At 42.9% G+C, this 20,057-nt stretch overlaps 1 protein-coding gene across 10 annotated transcripts in view; it reads right to left on the bottom strand.

The window, feature by feature from the left end:
- usp25 (ubiquitin specific peptidase 25) overlaps window positions 1–20,057 on the bottom strand; it is a 240,471-nt gene that overhangs the window by 117,260 nt on the left and 103,154 nt on the right. For 8 of the 10 annotated variants that reach the window (XR_004502882.2, XM_078172109.1, XM_033649505.2 and 5 more), the window contains 6 exons: window positions 18,102–18,178; window positions 17,883–17,956; window positions 17,143–17,294; window positions 5,069–5,196; window positions 4,864–4,959; window positions 4,503–4,667 (listed from right to left, as the gene is read on the bottom strand). Coding sequence is in view for 9 of the 10 variants with exons in the window: in XM_078172109.1 (XP_078028235.1) it covers window positions 4,503–4,667; window positions 4,864–4,959; window positions 5,069–5,196; window positions 17,143–17,294; window positions 17,883–17,956; window positions 18,102–18,178 (692 nt within the window). In the remaining variant the exon portion in view is untranslated. The remainder of the gene's footprint in view (window positions 1–4,502; window positions 4,668–4,863; window positions 4,960–5,068; window positions 5,197–17,142; window positions 17,295–17,882; window positions 17,957–18,101; window positions 18,179–20,057) is intronic. The other 2 variants (XM_033649479.2, XM_078172110.1) reach the window with 1 other exon arrangement.

Here is a 20,057-nt window from a genome sequence, read left to right as displayed (position 1 = left end):
ACTCGGATCCACAGACAGAGCTCACAGGGGGGTTTGTTGTCTCAAACCTATTGAAGAATAAAGCCCCTTTTACACTGCCAGATTTTCCATGAATGTTGGGCCATTTTGCCAGCAAGCTGCGAGTGTTTAAACACACAGAGCCGGATTGGCGAGTTGATCCGAGGTGCCCAATTTTCCGCCTCGTAGGGTAGTCATATTGGCGGAACCCTTTTAGTTTAAAAAGACCGAGGCGGCCTTCCGCAATGGGAGGGGCTGTTGATGACTTGTGGGAGGAGCTGTTGATGACGCCGCACGTGCGAGCCACTGGCGGTGGATAACCAGGAAACAGCTGACAGCAGGAATTAACGAGCAGCTAGTAGCAAGAGCGAAACGCAAACCTGACAGGACACTGTAAAGATGAGCAACTGAGGAGACAAGGAATTGCGCACCCTCCTTGCCCTCGCAAACGAAGAGGCCATTTGCCGTCAGATGACAGGAATGGTGAAGAACAAGCTGACTTACGAGAGAATCACCGAAGGACTAACTAGCCGCAGCTTCCCTCCCACGTCACTGTTTACGTCACACGCTGTGCTACACGTTTTGTCTTGCTCACGCCCCCCATTGCCCCGAAAAAGGCGCATTCTGTATAAACAAAAGTAGGTAGGCGGCATTTTGCCACAGTCTTGTTGTTTTTATACTGCCATGGGTGAAAGAAGACTGGGCTTTCCTGTAAATCTGCACAATTCCTATCTAAAAAGGGCTTAAGCTTAGCTCTGCTGCAAATTCTGGGCCACCTTTGACTCCAGGTGTGAATTTCCCACAGCCTGTTATTGTCGTCATCTCCTTCCACACCTCTTCTGTGTTGTTCTGTCCCATCTTGGCCCCAGTCTTGTAGCTGTTTTTGGCCTCCCTCAGTCTCCTCCTCAGCTCCTTCTGAACAGCCCTGAGTTCCTCGTGATCCTTGGACATGAACACCCTCTGCTTCCTGTTAAGAAGGCCTTTAATTTCTTTATTGATCCATGGCTTGTTGTTAGAAAAACAGCTAACCTTTTTTTGAGACAATGTTGTCCTCACAGAATTGTATGTAGTCCGTAATGCAATGAGAGAGACCCTCCATGTCATCACTAAAGTCTTCTATAAAAAATCCCCAGTCTGTGACATTAAAACACTCCTGCAGTGCCTCCTCTGTGCCATCAGACCAGACGTTAACAGTCCTTGTGCTGGCCGCCTGCTGTTCCATCATCGGCCTGTAAGTGGTGTCAAGGAGTATCAGGTTGTGGTCTGAGTCATCAAGTGGATGGAGAGAAGAAGAATTATATCCTTTCTTCACGTTGGCATACAGAAGATCCAGGATTTTATTCCCTCTCATTGCACAGTCCACATATTGTGTGAAGTTGGTCAGGACAAGAGACAGAGAAACTTGATTGAAGTCCCCACTGATCAGGATGAGAGCGCTGGGGTGCTGCATCTGTAGTCCTGTGATCACTGAGTGGATGACATCACTCGTGCTGGCTGCAACAGCTGGGAATGTAAGCAACCACCATGATGGTGTTTGAAAATTCTCTCAGTAGATAGTATGGCCGTAGTCCCACCGCCAGGAGCTCTACATCAGGAGTACACACACAGTCCTTTACGGTTACATGTCCAGCGTTAAACCACTTAGTGTTAACAAAGATAGCAAACCCCCCTCCTCTCTTTTTGCCGCTCTGCTTCCTCCGGTCCAAGGCGGATCAGCCGGGTAGATTGATAACACTGTCCGGTATATTCCCATGTTGCCATGTCTCCGTGAGGCAGAGCATGCTGCACTCCTGGTACACACACTGGTTGTTTACAAGGGCTGCCAGTTCGTCCGTTTTGTTGGTGAGTGAGGAAAAAAACCGTATAAAACAGAAGTTAAAGATACGAAAAAGAAGCAAAAAGAATGTAAATAGTCAGAGCTCCACGCCGTCTTGGTAGTTACGTATCACGCAGATAGAAGCAAATAAAAGGACAAGATAAAGCCCATGATGCTGCTGTACATAGTTTCATTCCTCCAAGCAGAGCTGCGCAGGAGAACAGAGCTCTCTGAGCAGCCACCAATATCACCCGGGGACGTCCCACAGTGAGACAAATGTGTTGTCATGTTTCAAAAACAAAACCTTTCCTTATCACTGTCTGGAAAAATACAAATACTTCATAAACAAGTCAAGCCCTCTTAAGTCATCTGTCTCACATTAAAATCAAGTCTCAAGTTATGAATACTACTCAAGTCTGACTCTAGTCAAGTCACATGACTCCAATCCCCCACCACTGAAAGTATGTCTCCAGCAGTGAAAAGGCAGCCTCTTCGTTGCACTATTAGCTGCAGGGAAAGCTGAGAACCTGAGCGAACTGGGCACAGAATTTTTGAGGTAAAACAGACTGAGCAGAGAGTTATTTTCTTCATCACAGATTTGGTTTAAGTTGGTTAATGCTGCAGTGTGTTGGTCAGACAGTCTTGTTTGTTAACTTCACTGCCGATCGCTGCTCCACTCCATTAACGTTTGCCTCTGGGTGATGGCGTAGAAAGTAGTCACAATGTATTTTCATGTTTGTCTCACAAATGTAATTATTTGGACATTAAATTAGGACAAACTTGTAAATGCTGCCTTGAGGGAAGAAGCATTACAAATTAACTCCAGCGTGTCCCCCGTAGACTGTCCGGGTGCTGCAGTGCCATCGCAGTTGAGCTCCATCACTTTTGTTCTGTCAGCATCATATTATTTATAAACATTTAGATAATCAATCATTAACATTTGTGAATCGATGCCCAATCATTAACGTCTGTACTGCGATGCATCTAAAAGTTGATTTTCTCCCCTGGTTTCCACTGCTTGTTACACAATCATTGTTTAAAAGTTTAACAGTTAAACAAGATTAGGACTATATGGAATAGTCAAAATAATTCAATCAATCAATCAATCAATTTTATTTATAAAGCCCAATATCACAAATCACAATTTGCCTCACAGGGCTTTACAGCATACGACATCCCTCTGTCCTTAGGACCCTTGCAGCGGATAAGGGAAAACTCCCCCCCAAAAAAAACCTTTAACAGGGGAAAAAAACGGTAGAAACCTCAGGAAGAGCAACTGAGGAGGGATCCCTCTTCCAGAATGGACAGACGTGCAATAGATGTCGTACAGAACAGATCAACATAATAAATTAACAGTAATCTGTATGACACAATGAGACAGAAAGAGAGACAGAGAGAGAGAGAGAGAGAGAGACAGAGACAGAGAGAGATGCAGGACAGACGGTAACGGTAATAGCTTACAACAACATTAATGAAAGTAATAATATTATAATTATGATTCTGGCTATTGTGGTACAATATGTTGAAAGTATATATTAATATTAAAAATAAGTTCCATGTCTTTTCCTACACACTTTTCCCTGACATTGATGGAAAATATCATGAGGTCAAGGAAAATATAAAAGAGAATTCATAAGGAAATGACAATCATGGGGCTAATACCCCTTTCTGACAATCAAGGGCTGGTTTAGCTTGGTTCAGCCTGTAAGCCCAGCGCAGCAGGGATTTGCTTCTCCATTACAATAGGGCTACCCACTTGAAGGTGTGTCTTTAACTTGTGACGGCTTACCTTGAGTGGTGATGTTTAAAAACTTTGGGTTATCCATGGGTTAAGTAAGATTCTTCACAATAAAAGTCCCCAGTTATGTAGAAGTAAAGTAAAATAAGTAAATGATGGGTTTTCCATAGCAGTTACTTAACATGACTTACACAGCTGAAAGCAAATATGAAACAGTAAAATAAAGCAGATATCTAAAGTAAAAACGAAGCACTGGAGGGAAACTAATCTCCAAACCACAAAGATTTGGTTAGAAGCTACCAATGTACTGAGAGCTGAACACACAGAGACTTTTAAAAAGCCCTTCTCTCTGGTCTTCTGCAGACATAGGTGAGTAGAGTCTCGCAACAGGCTTGTTTGAGGGGGAAAGGGGGGTCATTGGGGGTTGACTGCTGTTGGCGAGCTGTCACCGCTATCCGCTTGGATGCAGGCGGCCAGCTTTCAGTCAAAAATCAATCTCTGGAGCGATTCAGCATGGCACTGTGAATCTTAACTGATAATGGAAACAAAAATTGGTGTGCCATGGCTTGACTCAGCTTGGCCAAAAGTGACAGTGGAAAGGACCCACAGAAGAAATCAACAACATTTTCACTGGGCTCCATAATTTTGCAACCGTTTATGTTATCGATATGGCCTGCTGTGGTGAAGCTGCAATGTTCCAAATCTGGATTGCTAAAAGCACATCTGAGACACTTGACCCAGTGTGTTACTACCCTATTGTTTTATGCAGGCTGTATAAATGTAGACAACCCTGTGAAAAAAATGGTGATCTCTCCTTAGCATTTAGAGAATTCCACCAGCTCTTATCATGGCTGCCACTGAGATACTTTGGGTCATTTCACTCAGGCAGGAAAGAAAAAAAAGACTTTTAGACTGCAGCCTAAGAGTCTACAGCCATGCTAGGAGACTTGCCTTGTTGGGGGCAGCTGTTGTCCCATTGTGCCACCGGGAGGTCCTGATGAGTCAATGTCTTCCACTGGGGAGGTGCACACTGGCTTACTGGAGGCAAACTCCATGGCATACTGGAGGACATCTGCCAGAGGAAACCTCTTGGGGCCTGAGCCATAACTCAGATACCTGAGAGAGAACAGAGAGAGAGAGAGTGAGAGTCAAAGAGATGCAGGGAAATCAAAGGAGAGAGTATCAAAAAGAGGGCATAGTGACAGATGAAGAAAGAGAGGGAATTGCCAGCATGAGAAATAACTCTTGGTGGCTGTCTCAAGAGCTTTGTTGACCTTGGCTCAACAAAAAGTGATTGGTCTTCAAGTAGTACCTCTCCAGTCGCTGCTGAAGCAGTGTCAGATGCTCTTTCAGCCTCTTGATCTCCTCCCTCTTGATCCGAGTTATTTCTCTGTTCCTATCCATGTACCTAACAACACAAAGAGCACAGCAGAAGTTTCATTCTTTAAGAGACTTGGGATTCATGTTATTTAACGCAGAGAAAAACAGTGTAGAATCTATAATACTATTTCTATTACCTGTCCATGTAGAGGACAGAGGGGAACTCTAGCTTGTTGTGGATCTTCTCAGGTCGTCCCAGTGCTTGGTTAAACTCAAATCTTGACAGTTCAAAGGTCAACACAGGAGGGAGTTCTGTGAACCAGTGCTGAAACAAAGTTGGATGTTAACCTTGACATTCAGTCTCCTATTGTGTCACAATATAGAGTTTGGTATTGGTAAGATATTTTCCCTGAAGAATCATTGTTTTTCACAGATCCTCAACAAAATTTTGTTTGCAATATCACCATCTGAGAATTTTTTTTTTGTTGTTGTTGATGTGAATTTGAGCTGCATTTCAACATGGTATGGATGCATTACTAATGAGATAACCAAATCTTTGATTACACAAGTCATTTCATACCTTCATTAACAACATCATGTTCAGTTTCATTTACATTTATATTTTTGTAAGATATATCCAGGATGTCGAACTGACTCAGCAGCAAAAACAAGTTAAAATTAAAGCTGCAAGCAGCGTTTGGCGGGACCTCGCACTCGCGCCCGTTTCGGGCCCCAGCTTATGTCGTCACTGTGAATTATTTAGAAATATCAAACATGTTGCCACAAACATCAGAAAATCCTTACAGAGCTGAACGTTTTGATGTTTGAATGCTTTCTGTAGCTGTAGGTATGGATAAGTGATGTCACGATATGCAAATTAGATGAGTGAATTTATTCCCATCAGATTCCTCGTCCTTTATTTTGAGGAAGAGACAACAAAAACAACACAAAACAAAATAAATTTACGATGTAAATATGTTCAAAATGTTGTTTTACTGAGATGTATGAAATCCAATATGGCTGCTGCCTAGTGATGTCACAATATGCAAATTAGATAAGTTAATTTACTCCCATGACAAACTTTGGGTCATGATGAATAGTTTTCTCATTTACAGTATGCCTTTATCTCTCACCACTTTCAAGCCACAGCCTTTTGAAATGTTGAAATGAAAATGGAATATTTTCCTCAATAAACTCTGGCACCTAAAGGGTTAAAATGGAGATTGTGCCCCTGTCATGTCTGCATGTAAGATTTAGACACACACACACATCATGTTTCTGTGAGTTTGTGTGTGACAGCGGTTGCCATGGTGATGAAGTAAGTGCACCTGGCAGAAGAGCAGAGAGAGAGAGTGACAGAACACAGAGAGACCTGTTTTAGTGGAGATTTAACTCCTCGAAGAAGTTCTTCCCATTCCCAAACCGCTGGTCCAATCATCAAAATAATGTGATCATGAGAGAGATAAAGTTATACAGAAGATCTGTTTAGCAGCAGTTGAACTGGTATGTGTGCGTCTTTAAAGCCGACACAATAAACGGTGTAGGAGGAGATGTGTTTTTTTTTAAGAGCACGTTTGAGGGGAAATCTTACTTTGAAAGGGCAAATAGCTCACTTCCTGTTGGATTTAGGTCATGGGTGTTAGCGTGTTATTTGTAGGTCGAACACTCCAGTTTTGGTTTGATCTTGATACGACATTCCTACGGGCTGCAGTGGCCAGTTTAGTGCACCTATGTGGCGCTAGAGAGCCCATTTTGGCACTGTAGGGGTTAATAATGTGTGTGTTCTGTTTCAAATGAAGTTTCTGCTGCTGTAATCTGTCCTTTAAAGATTGTGAGACACACAGACCAGAGAGCCCTGTGGCTGTGTGTGCAGCCGTTGTCATGGCGATTAATGACTTGCCCGCACCTGTGGCAGACACAGACACGTCAGGAAAGCAGATCACCAAAGGCTGTTTATACAGGGATTTAACTCCTCGAACAAATGCTTCGCATACCCAAACCGTTGGTCCAAGCAAGAAAATAAAGTGATTTTGAGAGACAGCCACGTCTCGTGAACGCGCGTCGCGTTTTATATTTCTCGAGTCAAAAATGTGGTCAGGGGAGCGAGTTTAAAATGTGTTGCACCCCAGCTGTTTCCAGAAATTTCTCCTCTGAGTTTACATGGGAGTGAATGAGAAAAAAATCAGTGCTCCCTTCGCTTTGGAGCCACTCAGCAAAAATGTGTATGTGTGAGAGATTCCATGTCAACATATCTGTGAGCTGGACAAATTTTCCTACGTTTTGTGGTATAAATTGTGTCTGTACAGTGAAAATTGTGGCCATGGCAGCGAGTTAAAGACAAAAGTTTTAGACGATTTTTAGAGCCCTCTCCACTCTAGCTCACAGCATTCCGTGCAATACACACCCATTGTAAACTGAGAATTTCTCCACTTTTGCTCATGGTACTTTGAGAGGCACAGATGAAAAACGGTAAAAGATATGAAAAAGATGAAAACATGAGTGAATAGATGAGACCTGTGGCAACATTTGAGAGTTGGAATGGAGTCTGTAGCACAAAGTATGGAGACGCTGTAAATGCTAGAAAAAGCCCTAAGATTGGTCTCTTTCTCCCCCCTGCTGCCATTCATTTCCTATGGGACAGCTTTCGAGGATCACCAGGACGTTTTTCTGACATCTCACCTCATGGAGCCCATAAAATCCAAACTAAGCAAGTAATGAAAAAGTTACGAATAACTTTTGATTAGAACGAGTTGATCTGTCATCTGTGCAAGTTTGAAGCCGATTGGATAAGCGGTGTATGAGAAGAAGATTTTTTAGGAAAGGCAGTTTTAAGGCAAAATCTTACTTTGAAAGGGCAAATAGCTCACTTCCTGTTGGATTTAGGTCAGGGGTGTCAGTGCGTGATTTTTAGGTCTTCATGAGACGAACACGCCGCTTTTGGTTTCATGTTTCTACGACATTCCTACAGGCCGTGGCGGCCATTTTTGTGTGCCTAGGTGGCGCTAGAGAGCCCATTTTGGCACTTTAGGGGTTAATGTCATGATTTTCTAAAATTTTTCACCGGTTCTGATGTGCGTGCCAATTTTGGTGAGTTTTTGAGCATGTTTAGGGGTCAAATTCCAGTTTAAAGAGGCGGCGGGAGAAAGAATAAAGAATAATAATAATAATAAAAGGAGCAAAAACAATAGGGTCCTCGCCTTCGGCGAGGACTGCTCACAGAGCAGTCCTCTGCCTTAGGGCTCAGTCCCTAATAATAATAAACGGAGCAAAAACAATAGGGTCCTCGCCTTTGGCGAGGACTGCTCACAGAGCAGTCCTCTGCCTTACGGCTCGGTCCCTAAATATAGTCCCAAGTGGCAATTTCAGGGTTCAAGCCAGCATGGACCTTTAAAATTGAAGGCTGGGTAGGATCAAGGCTTTTCACAATTTAGGATGCCTGCATAAAGATTATCAACAGGCCTTATGTACAAATGCACGTCCAAATCTCTATCGGGCCATGCTTTTCTCTGGAAACAGTTGCTTCCTATTGGTCAACTGCATTTAATTTTCTGAACATGCTTTAATGGCTTAGTTAAAAAAGTCCAGTAAGTTTGGTAATGTTTGAAAAACCTAGGGCTGTAGTCTCTTGGTCGACTAGTCGATTATTTGGTCGATATGCTCTCATCCAACTAAATTCTCATTGGTCGAATAATCGTTGTGTTACTTTCATAAGGAGAAAAGTGCTACATCAATAACTTTCCAGGATTAATCCATTATTTCCTGCGGCAGGAGAGACAGGCTATGTTACTTGTGAAAATGGGGGTGTATTCAAAACACCCTCGTTGTTGACAGAAAGTTGAACTCGCAGGGCGTCGGTGGCTTAGTGGTAGAGCAGGCGCCCCATGTACAAGACTGTTGCCGCAGTGGCCCGAGTTCGACTCCAGCCTGTGGCCCTTTGCTGCATGTCACTCCATCTCTCTCTCTCTCCCCCTTTCACGCTCATCTGTCCTATCGATTAAAGGCTTAAAAATGCCCCAAAAATATCTTTAAAAAAAAAAAGAAAGTTGAACTCGCCCACCCTGACGCTCAGCGTTGTGGTGACACAGACCTCCTGTCTGTCGCCGTATACTGACACCATGAAGACACTAAAGCCTCCACTAAAATAGCATTTTAAGTCTTGTGTGTGATATGTCCTTTAGGGATTTATACTTTGGGATTTATCCTGGCTTCATATGAACATAGGAAATCATACAATGTAAAATGCCATAGGCTGGCGCCGACTAGCGTTTTGGAGGTGTCAATGCAGAGTGACACAGACACACCACCGCAGAAGTAAAAATAACGTGCAGATTTTTTTCCCATGACTAATCAATTTGTCGAAGATTATGCATGACTTTAGTCGACCAAGATTTCTTTGGTTGACTAGAGCCCTAGAAAAACCGTCATTGATTAATTGACAGATTTTGCGTAATGCCATTGCACTTGTTTGGAACTGGTGGCACCCCCTACTGCCCGATTTCAAAATTATTTTACAACATACTGCATATACTACGTTGCGAAAAACTGAAAAAAAAAAAATAAAGTTCACTCTGTAAAAATATCTCATGAAGGAAGACTGTTACTGCTGTTATTTAGTGAAACCAAATAAAGGAAAGATGTCAACAAAATTCAAATAAACACAAGAAGTTTGTGCTCTAGAGAAAGGATCAGCACTCAGTGAATAACCTCCTAAGTCCTATGATAAGCTATTATGGCAAGGCTTAACGAGACAGACTAGTGAGCAGTGATAACTAACATGTCTTTGGGGTCATCGGGTGGGAACCTCCTTTCACCAGTGTTTCGTCTAGGTGGTCCCACAACACCTCCAGGAGGCCAGACAGTGATCTCTGTCGTCCCAGAGACACTCCCCTAATGCCAGGTCTCACTGCTCCCCGCACCAACCCAATAACCTTCTTTACCTTATTTACGCATGGCTTTCTCAGCCCAAACAGCACTGCCACCTTCAACCAAACCCAGGCTCCGTACATGCGAGCTCCAGGTAGAAACAGTGCTGATACTACCTTTCCTAGCACATTCACCATACTCTATTTCACACGCTACATAGCATAACTCCAATATAAACTAAAGTTAAAGGAGATAGATAAACTGACAGGATCAGCAAACACACTCACCTTGCAGCATGGTCTCAAACAAAAGGGATTCAAATAGGCCACTCCCACACTTAAATAACCTAATAATCCTCTTCCTGGATTTTCTCCTGAGAGGACTGATTGGTGGATCTCTTCACCTGACCTCAAGGAGTTATGTACCCCGCTTAGTAGTTCCCCCTGCTGGCCTCCAACTGACATTATTTCTTCTCTTATAGATAAACTGGCTAGCTCTGGGTGCTTCATCTGACATTTCCTTCACTGTCTTCCTCAAACTCTGTCCCCGCACTCCGAGTTCCCCCAGGAGCGAGACAGCTGATCTTGCTATGAATCCCCTACACCCAGCTCAATGAAATAAACTATCCGTTGACTCACTGACCACAACACTATGTCAAGCCTCTGCTCGGTACAAACTATTTCCTGGGGAACAACAAGCTTTCCCCTAAATCTACTTGCATTCCCCAATCACAAGCACCTTCTAGGCGGCCATACCCTTGCCTCCTTACTAACGTATCCCTTCTGTATTTCTCCCCCTCACGGACAAACTGAATTGCTAAACTCATATTCTTAACACCGTCTGAATTTACCTGTCTTTGTTTACCTTCGATGCCTGCAGCTAAACATTTTAACACCTGGTTATGTCGCCATGTATATTGGCCTTGTGACAAGCTAACTTTACAGCCTGACAAAATATGCTTTAAGGTTGCGGTACCTGAACACAATGGGCATGATGGGTCCCCATCTACCCACAGTTTTAGGTTCTGGGGGGTTGGTAACACATCGTGTGTAGCCCCTACCAGGAATCTAATACGATTCTCCTCCATAATCCATAGGTCCCTCCAACTAATTTTCCTCTTCTCTACACTTTCCCAGTTCAACCACTGTCCCTATTTAACCTGGGCCACTACCTTTGCACCCCTTAATATCTCCTCCTGTCTACATATCTGTTCCACGACCAGCTTTCTTTTATCTATGAGACCTGCTTTATTCCATACCGGTTTGCCTGAGCCAAGCCCCAGGCCTCCCCGGCCAAACTGAACATTACCTACAATCTCTGCATGCCTAAAAGCTGCCTCTGCCTCCTGAACTGCCGATCTTGGGTTCCACTTCCTCTCCTTGGTTGGATTTGGAACCACACTCCTAACTACCATGTCCTTACTCCCAGATAACAAGAGCTCTGTCCTGACCTTGGTACATTTAAATTCCTCTGTTAAACTAGATACTGGCAGCTGAAGTATCCCTTTTCCATACAATGCAACACTACTTAGGCACCTAGGAGCTCCCAACCACTTCCTAATATAAGAGCTTTCAATTCTCTCCACAACAGATACTGGAATTTCATAAACTCTACATTGAACCACCTACCTAAGCTCTTAACAGACTTTTCCCTAATTGTTGGGATTTCCTCATCATCTATGAAAACCTTCCTATCACTTAACTTCCCTCTACATATCGAGATGCTCCTTGACTTACTAGGCTTGATCTTCATGCTGGCCCACTTGAGGTTCTTATTTACCTTCTCTAGTAGCCTCGTTGTACATGGCATTGTTGTGGTCACCAGTGTCATGTCATCCATGTAAGCCCTAACTGGTGGAAGATGCAACCCGTTCTGCTGTCTCTCCCCACCTACCACCCACTTAGAAGCCCTGATGATTACTTCCATCGCCATAGTAAATGCTAATGGAGAAACTGTACACCCAGAAAAGAAAAGAAAAGAAAAGCAAAAGAACTGATGAAAGTATCTATAAAGACCTGAACCAGTGAGGCGTATTATGGTCTGCAACAGGAATTTAACTACTTTTGACTCGGTCTTCACTTGGTCTTGATTGCTTTTGGACTTTGTTTTGAATGGTCTTGAACTTGACTTGAACTATTAAGTTGGTCTTGACTACAGCCCTGTCTCAAATATTTATGATTTCACACTTATCACCTCTGCTTACCATTACAAAAGCCTGTATTTCTATATGATGTGGATGGATTGTCACTTCCGTTCTTTTTTTTTTTCCCGTTCTTTTTTTTCCCGAGGGGAAATTAAATTTTTTCACTCCATTATCAATTACACACAGGTCTGAACACACACGTACAAACGGGCCCTATACATGCACTAAGTGGAAAGATGTCAGAGTGAGGGGCCTGCCATGGACAGGCACCCCGAGCGGTTGGGGGGTTCGGTGCCTTGCTGAAGGGCACCTCGGCAGTGCCCAGGACGTGAACTGGCACCTCTCCAGCTACCAGTCCACGCTCCGTATTTGGTCCGGATGGGGACTTGAACAGTGGACCCTCCGGTTCCCAACCCAAGTCCCTATGGACTGAGCTACTGACCCTTTTGTCTCGAATGCTCCTTCCCTCCCTTGTCATGTTTGGTAATCCCAAATGATTTCAAATGATTGTCTTCTCCTAAGAGATAGGTGCAGACTCCAACTTGTTTTGTGAAAGAGTGAAGTCTCTGACTTCTTGTTGGACCACAGTGCTATTAACAAATCTTTGCTATTATGCACAATTATGTTGTTCATTATGTTGATGCATAAATATAATGCAAATGTTTCAAAAGTTTGAGCTGAATGTTAACTAGGGCTGCAGGATGGCTGCATTTCTCTCCCTCCTCCTTCCCTCCTCTGTTTTGTGCTTCACCAATGCAGACTGACATGGGGCAGGGAGAAGGGAGGAGAGAGACACACCACCAACACAATACGTTACTTGAGTGAACCACCTCTCGTTACATAACTGTAAGTGCAATAAAATCTTCCAAACCAGTTTAATTTATTATTGTAATCCACCTAAAACCAAAGATAGACACTTCAACCCCAAACTAGTCGAGCTGAAGCTGACAGTTCCCTCTGAAAAGCATACGTTGCGGCTCAACTCGTCTGTACAACAGCCCTGAGTTTTCAAGGTGTCTGTGTGTTTTAAGCTTGTAGCACTAAAATGAATCTTTGTGGGTTGAAGTTCAGTTTTTCTCCTGCGTTGCTGTTTGAACTTTCAGATATCTGCCTTATTTTACTGTTACATGTTCACTTTCAGATGGATAGGATTCATGTTAAGTCACTGCAGACAGAAACTCAAGACTGCCTATTTTGGTTGCCTAACAATAAAAGCTATGAAATAACAAAACGTGGGACTATTGTCAATAATTTATAGGAAATGGAATAAATGCTGTTTTACAGCTGCTTATCTCAAGACAAAAGCGTCATATAATGGTCAGTGTGTGTGTGTGTTATTTATTCTAAAGCTGTAACTTTACATTCTATTTTTTACATTCAGCAGCATTAAAGTTCATCACTTTGATGATCTAAATTCGGAGACCAAAAGAGACTTGAGGGTTGTTTTTTGTTGTTGTTGTTACATGAAACTTTTAAGTTGAAGTCCAGTACTTTGATATATGTTAAATCTTAGTCAAGCACTTTGATATGTCTAATGTCAATATTGTCCATTTAAAGACCTGTCTACACAGCAAGCATCTCAGATGCGTTTTTTTTCACTTGAGCATCTAAGAGTGCAATCAAAATTTTTGTTGAAAAAATAAGAATTGTGTGTGAGAATCATGATCTCAGTTCTTATGGAGACAAATGGTGATTAACAGTTTACCAAGAATCACGCAGCCCTACTGTTGACTTGGGCTGCAGCTATCAAATCTTTTAGTAATCAAGTATTCTATCGATTATTCTGATAAGAAATACTGCGTGTTTTCATAAATTACTTTAGCTTTATTTAAAGAGGCAACAGATAGCATCTTTTCCTAAATATATCATTATGAAAATAATGTGGGTTGCACAGGGTAGTGGCCACAGTAAAATCAGACTATCAGCGTTTACATAGGTTACTTAGTGGCTTTGCAATCTTTGCAATAAGCTTCTGCCACCGGTGCCGAAATTTCGTGGAAAAAATCTGCTTTACGGCAGGAAACATGTCATATATTGCGAAATTGGTCAGTCAGCCAATCAGGGACTGAAGCTGGTCCTTATGAGGAGTTGGGCACGAGATAGTCGAGTCACGAGCACAATGGCAGACGGACAAAGTTTGGAAACAAGTGAAAAACAGCCTAGCAAAAGAAAACGAGCTCCTCTGTGTGAGGAGGCAAAGAAGAGCAAAAAGGAGAGTGATAAAAGCATCGCAAATCGCCGCAACCAGGGACCGGGTAGCGAGTGCTGGTCAGCTGACATCCTTGTTGCCATTCTACGGCAGCCCTCAGACAGTGATACCCCCCTCCCTTCCTTCTGTTCTCTTCTCATGGAGGCAGCTATCGACAGACATCGCCCAGCTAAGTTATGCCCACCTAAGTGAACACTGAACTTTGTTTCCCATTCAATTTGAGCTCCAACCAGCCGCATCGTTTCCATACAGTACCATTTATTCTAGAATCAGGACTGTTTACATGTGCATATTGGTATAATTCCCCTGTGTCTACTGTTGTTTCTACTGATGCTGTACATATTGGTATAATTTACTGTGAGTTGTTTATACTGGTGCTGTGCATTCTGGTATAATTATTTCCATTGCTATTTGTTTTTTCTTCAGATAAATCTGATAATTGTTGCTCAGTCTCTTCACTCATTTATTTAGTAGTGTCCACACACCCTCTCATTCTACATATACTGTACATAGAGGTATAACGGTGGCTTTACAGCCTACATTTTATTGATTATCTCTGATCCCCACGGTCAATTTGGTCATTGCAACAGTGCGACACAACACCACTGATGCTAGGTGGCGCCAAGCTAAAAAAAAAAAAAACGAATCCTGTCTGTTGCCTCTTTAAGGGCAAGTGTAATATATAAAAGAGAAAATAATGAAAAAGTCTCTGAAATGAGATAAATTACCAATTTTTATTGCTTTAATTGCAAAAACATTTGTCTTCAGGGTACACTTAAACAGTTGTGACAGATCGAATGACGCATCTGCTGTCTGTAAACTCAGCTGCTCGCTCCGTTGAACCTGGTGGAACCCTCTGCACAAAGCTGTGCAAAGTAAGACTCTGTGACTTAAGTGTATACTTTTTTTTTTTAAAACTGATACTTATTACATGGCCTTCATAATAATCATACTTTATGTTCCTGTGACTGGGTAGTTTAGACTCATTCACTGTGGTCAAGGGGTGCCTTACACCTGCTGACCCTACTTACTGCAATACAAATTAATATACCTGCTGTACTCAATTTGTGCATTTAGGCTACTACTACTACTGTGTGTGTGCTCCATTTTCTACTGTGTGTGTGTGAGTGATTAGGAGGGTGCATGTCTGCATGAATGTGTGAATGAGTGAGTAAGGGGTGCGCGTCTGTTAATGTGTGTGTGACTAACATATTAACATGAATGAAGAGAAGGCTTTATCAAATTTCCGTGTGTTGCTATATTCTCTAGCAAAACTTAGCTAATACACATGATGCACCCCCAGGTAACGTTAGCCACAGCATTGATTTCTGTTATTGATCAGCCATTATAAAGCCATAATACACGTAGGTTCTTTACATGCATTATGAATCTCATCGAGCAATCACTGATTAAGGTTAAATGCAATTAAATGTGAAGTTGATGTTTAATTGTTGTGTCGTGTCTCGATGCATACACTGCATACACTTAATCCTCTCTCTTTCTACAAATCTTTATTGTATTCTTTCCATATTTCGCCCACTTGTTAGAAAAACAGTTAAAGAACCTCCATTAATCGCGCAATTTAAATGTGAAAAGTCTCAGTGACTGGCCATCACCTGTATGCAGCGAAGGAGAGGGGCAGAGGGAGCGGAGCTGTGGAAACATCCTGCAGTCCGACATACTATCATGCATTTAAGTAACTTATTAGACGGATATATATAGAGAAAGGCGATTTTTAGAGAGCAAGCCCAAATAAGCAACTCCACTTAACAAGCCCAAAAAAAACGCAACCCACGACTACCAATATTTGTAAGCGACTTTACAAAAAACAAGCCCAAAGTCGTGGATAATACTAGCGCTCTATGATCTTCGATCCAGCAGTACATCATCCAAATGAAAACAAGTGATACAGGCTTGCACGCGCGCACTACACTGTTGTTTTGCGCGCAGCATTGTCATCTGCTCATTTCGTTTGTGTTAGTGGAATTATTAACCAGACTCTTGCACGTCCACGCCAACAGAGAATGAACCCGAACCATCATCTGCGAGGAAAAGAAGACGCAACTTCACTCCTTGTGATGCACTCTCTGCGGTGCTTTTCCTCCTGATGATATATCTCCCCAACGATGGTAGCAGTAGCACCGAATCCCATTCTGTGCATTCAGCCTCTCTTCTCACCCACTCAGCATCAAACACATGGAGTTCCTCATCTGTATGCTCTGGCTCAAACAGGTATGGCTCTGGGTCTATGTCCGCTACAAGAAACTCTTCAAAATCGCGTTCAAAGTCGTCCATTGCAGCTACTATAGTCCAGAGATATTGCTAGGCTAAATCAACAGCTGAGCTCTGTTTACCGGCTACGCTGTCAGTCAGTGTGTGGGCTGGAGATTGGTGGAGCAGAGAGGGGAGGGGGGTCCCCACTCGGTTATGGTAAACGAGTATGTGTGTAAAATTATGAAGTGTGTCTGTTACACTAGAAGAGTCAGAGTTTGGGACGGAGTGGAGTGTTACCGGAGTTTTTGGAGTGCTCAAATAAACGGGCCTTTTTCCCGAACGCTCCTCTGGTCTCCTGCTCGTGAGGGATTCATTACAATATAGTAACATGGCTTAGATTTCTAAATAAACATTCACCTTGTCACTAGATAGACCTACTCCTGAAAAAGTCGTGCGCAAGGCTTTTTGTCCCTACGAGGCCACCGTCATTTACCCGATGGGAGGGGTGAGCGAGTGAGCCCTGCAATCTAGAATTTGACCACTGATGTCACTGTTTTCAACCCATTTTACACACTGGCCCTTTAAGGACATGTATGTGACTATAAAAAGGACTTTATAATGTCTAATAATGTTTGCAGGCAGGGACTCAAAATTCTCCAACACATACAAGCTGTAACTCCCATGTTAATCGCTAATGACTATTGGTTACTGCTAGTGGACCTCTTGCTTGTTGTCTGAGGATAAAAACACTCATTTATTTTGTAGAACTTCTAAGAATGTTCATCAGTATTTCCTGAGCAGTTCAATAAAGACAGCTGTTGTAATACTGCTTTGACACTGACCTCTTGTCCGGACCTGGCAGAGTTCTCTGCCGAGTGCAGGGACTCAATCTCGCCCTCAATCATTGCTGCCTCAAGACATTCATGGAGATCCTTGAAGCCGTTCACTTGTAGTGGGTACTGTCCAAACATCTCTGTGTTTTCAAATTTTTTACCTGTGAAAATCCACATTAAAATAGACAGATAAGCAGCCATAGCCATGTTTTCTTACCTAACTGAAAGAGAGGTGACAGAAGCCAGATGTGACAGAGGAGTAGGAAAGCAAAGAGCGTAAAAGAAAAAGCAATAAGCCATTTGATATACGTTTGCATCTAAGCCGATTTTCACTTGTTCAGCAGTCACTCACTCATCATTAAACAGCAGCCCACACCTCCCTGATGACAAGCCCCCCAAAAAGAGAGAGAGAGAGGAGTTGCTAGCAGACATGCAGATGAGGCAGTAAGGTCATTTTATGAGCAGTAGACTCCACTGACCCAGCTTTTGGAGGATCTGGGCCAGTACTGTCATGCATAATAAGCACAATGTCAATCAGCCATCATGGTTTTTCAATCATTAATGCAACCGCTCTTCTCTTTCACATGGACCACATCTTATTAAGACAAGGTCACCTTTTATTACTAGGGGCAAGGACTTGGTTACTTTGTGGCTGTTGCAATCAGACCATACTAACACTTTATCTCTGTGATTATTTAACAACCCTCACTTTCTCATTGTACTGGTTTTAATCTAACACTTAATCTCACCTTCAAGGACACCCACAGCAAGGAAGCGGCCATAGAAGAGCTCCACCATGGGGTTCTTTGGCTTCTCACCCTCCCTAAAAGAAAAAAAAAAAGGCCAAAGTTTTTTGATTCATTTGATACTCTGCTTCAAAATGTAATGGCCAATAACACCAACAAGCACTTAGCTACTGTATATCCATTTCTTTCATGGTGACCTCTGGATAGACAGAGAGCTGTTACCTGTCCTCTTCAGCCTTCATCTGGAAGGCATCCTCCAGCCAGTCCAACAGCTTGTGGGTGAACTCGCTCACATCCTGCTGTGGAGAAAAGAAAAGTCACACAAAGTGACCAATTAAAGGACTGCCTTTGGGACATGGATGTCACAGAGACAAACACACACACACCCCAAAATGATCACTTATTACGACTTACTATTTAAAACACTTCATCACGCACTGACGAGTAGTGCACCTTCACTGTTTATGTGAATGTGTTTTGAATATTAAGGTGTGTTTGTTAAGTGCTGAGCATATGACTGGATAAAGGAGACCTTTACTTTGTTTTGGTGTTGAAAATAAGGACCCTTTTTAATTACTTTAGTTGTTCTTTTATCTCAGCCGTGTTAGGACGTTACATACCTTGACATGTTTCGGCAGAAACTTCCGCCTTCCTCAGAAGTGTCACTTGGTGGTGGTCCTGGAGAGGCGGCAGACAGACAGCAGGTGGCCTGATTGTCCTGTCAGTGTTGTCAGCTGATTGACAGATCAGCGGATAACGACACGTCACAACCACCACCAAGTGACATTTCTGAGGAAGGCGGAAGTTTCCGTCGAAAATCTCCCTGTAAAATCCAGAATTGAATTTAAAATCCTGGGTCTCAGCGGTGAGCATTGTGGCTTAGCTTAGCGAATACAAATGAAGTCTATAGGGGGTCAGTAGCCTACTCGTAAAAGTGAACAAACAAACATTACAGAAACCCTGAAGCTGGCATTTCTGCACGTACATTTAAAATAAACATGTTTAAACATTAATTCGAAAAACGAGAGTCCTTTTTAGTTGTTTTAGAAGAAGTTTGATACACAGAAGTATAGTGTGTTTACGTCCTGTGCTGTGATCCGCGGAGGGATACACCGGTGAGCAGGCACAGGCACAGACGTAGCCTGTAAACAAAACTCAGTTGTTTATTTAGCCTAACGATATCTCTGGACTATAGTAGCTGCAATGGACGACTTTGAATGTGATTTTGAAGAGTTTCTTGTAGTGGACACAGATCCAGAGTCATACCTGTTTGAACCGGAGTATACAGATGAGGAACTCCAGGTGTTGGATGCTGAGCGGGCGAGAAGAGAGGCTGAATCCTCCTAGGCAGCGGAACAGCAAGGGGCCGAGGGGAGACGGAGGTCAGGGGAGGATTGGTGGTGTAGCTGCGGGGCTTGCCAACCTATGCCTACGGAGGTGGAATCATTTTGCTGCACAGAATGGGATTCGGTGCTACCATTGTTGGGGAGGCTAGAGATATATCATCATCATCAGGAGGAAAACGGCTGCAGAGAGTGCATCACAAGGAGTGAAAACTTTGCAGCAATCACTAATCCTGCCGTGATTCAAACATTTTTTCATGTTCCTAAGATAAACTCGAAAAAATGCCCCAGGCCTGCAGGAGCTGATGGACAGCTTTCAGTCGAGTGAGTAATATCGCTTTATAATGCACATTTTTGTCTCTTTGTTTGCTTTTATCAAGTAACCTAGCGTACCTGTCCCAGAGCCAGCTGCAGCTGTTGCTCACCGGTGTATCCCTCTGCGCAGGGCGTAAACACACTATAGTTCCGTGTATCAAACTTCTTCTAAAACGACTAAAAAGGACTCTCGTTTTTCGAATTAATGTTTAAACATGTTTATTTTAAATGCACGTGCAGAAATGCCAGCTTCAGGGTTTCTGTAACGTTTATTTGTTCACTTTTACAAGTAGGCTACTGACCCCCTATAGACTTCAATTGTATTCGCTAAGCTAAGCTGCCATGCTAACTGCTGAGACCCAGCCACTGGACGCACAGACACAATAAAGGTATTGATCATGTTATCTCAATATGAAAATGATAGAGAAAGGGCATAACTCCCAAATCGTCGGCGTATTCCTTTAAGACTAGACTTAAGACTTTCCTCTTTGATAAAGCTTATAGTTAGGGCCGGCTCAGG

The sequence above is a fragment of the Epinephelus lanceolatus genome, chromosome 11, assembly GCF_041903045.1.
Source record: "Epinephelus lanceolatus isolate andai-2023 chromosome 11, ASM4190304v1, whole genome shotgun sequence".
NCBI classification, from domain to species: Eukaryota; Metazoa; Chordata; class Actinopteri; order Perciformes; family Serranidae; genus Epinephelus; species Epinephelus lanceolatus.
This window is presented reverse-complemented; position numbering and strand designations above follow the sequence as displayed.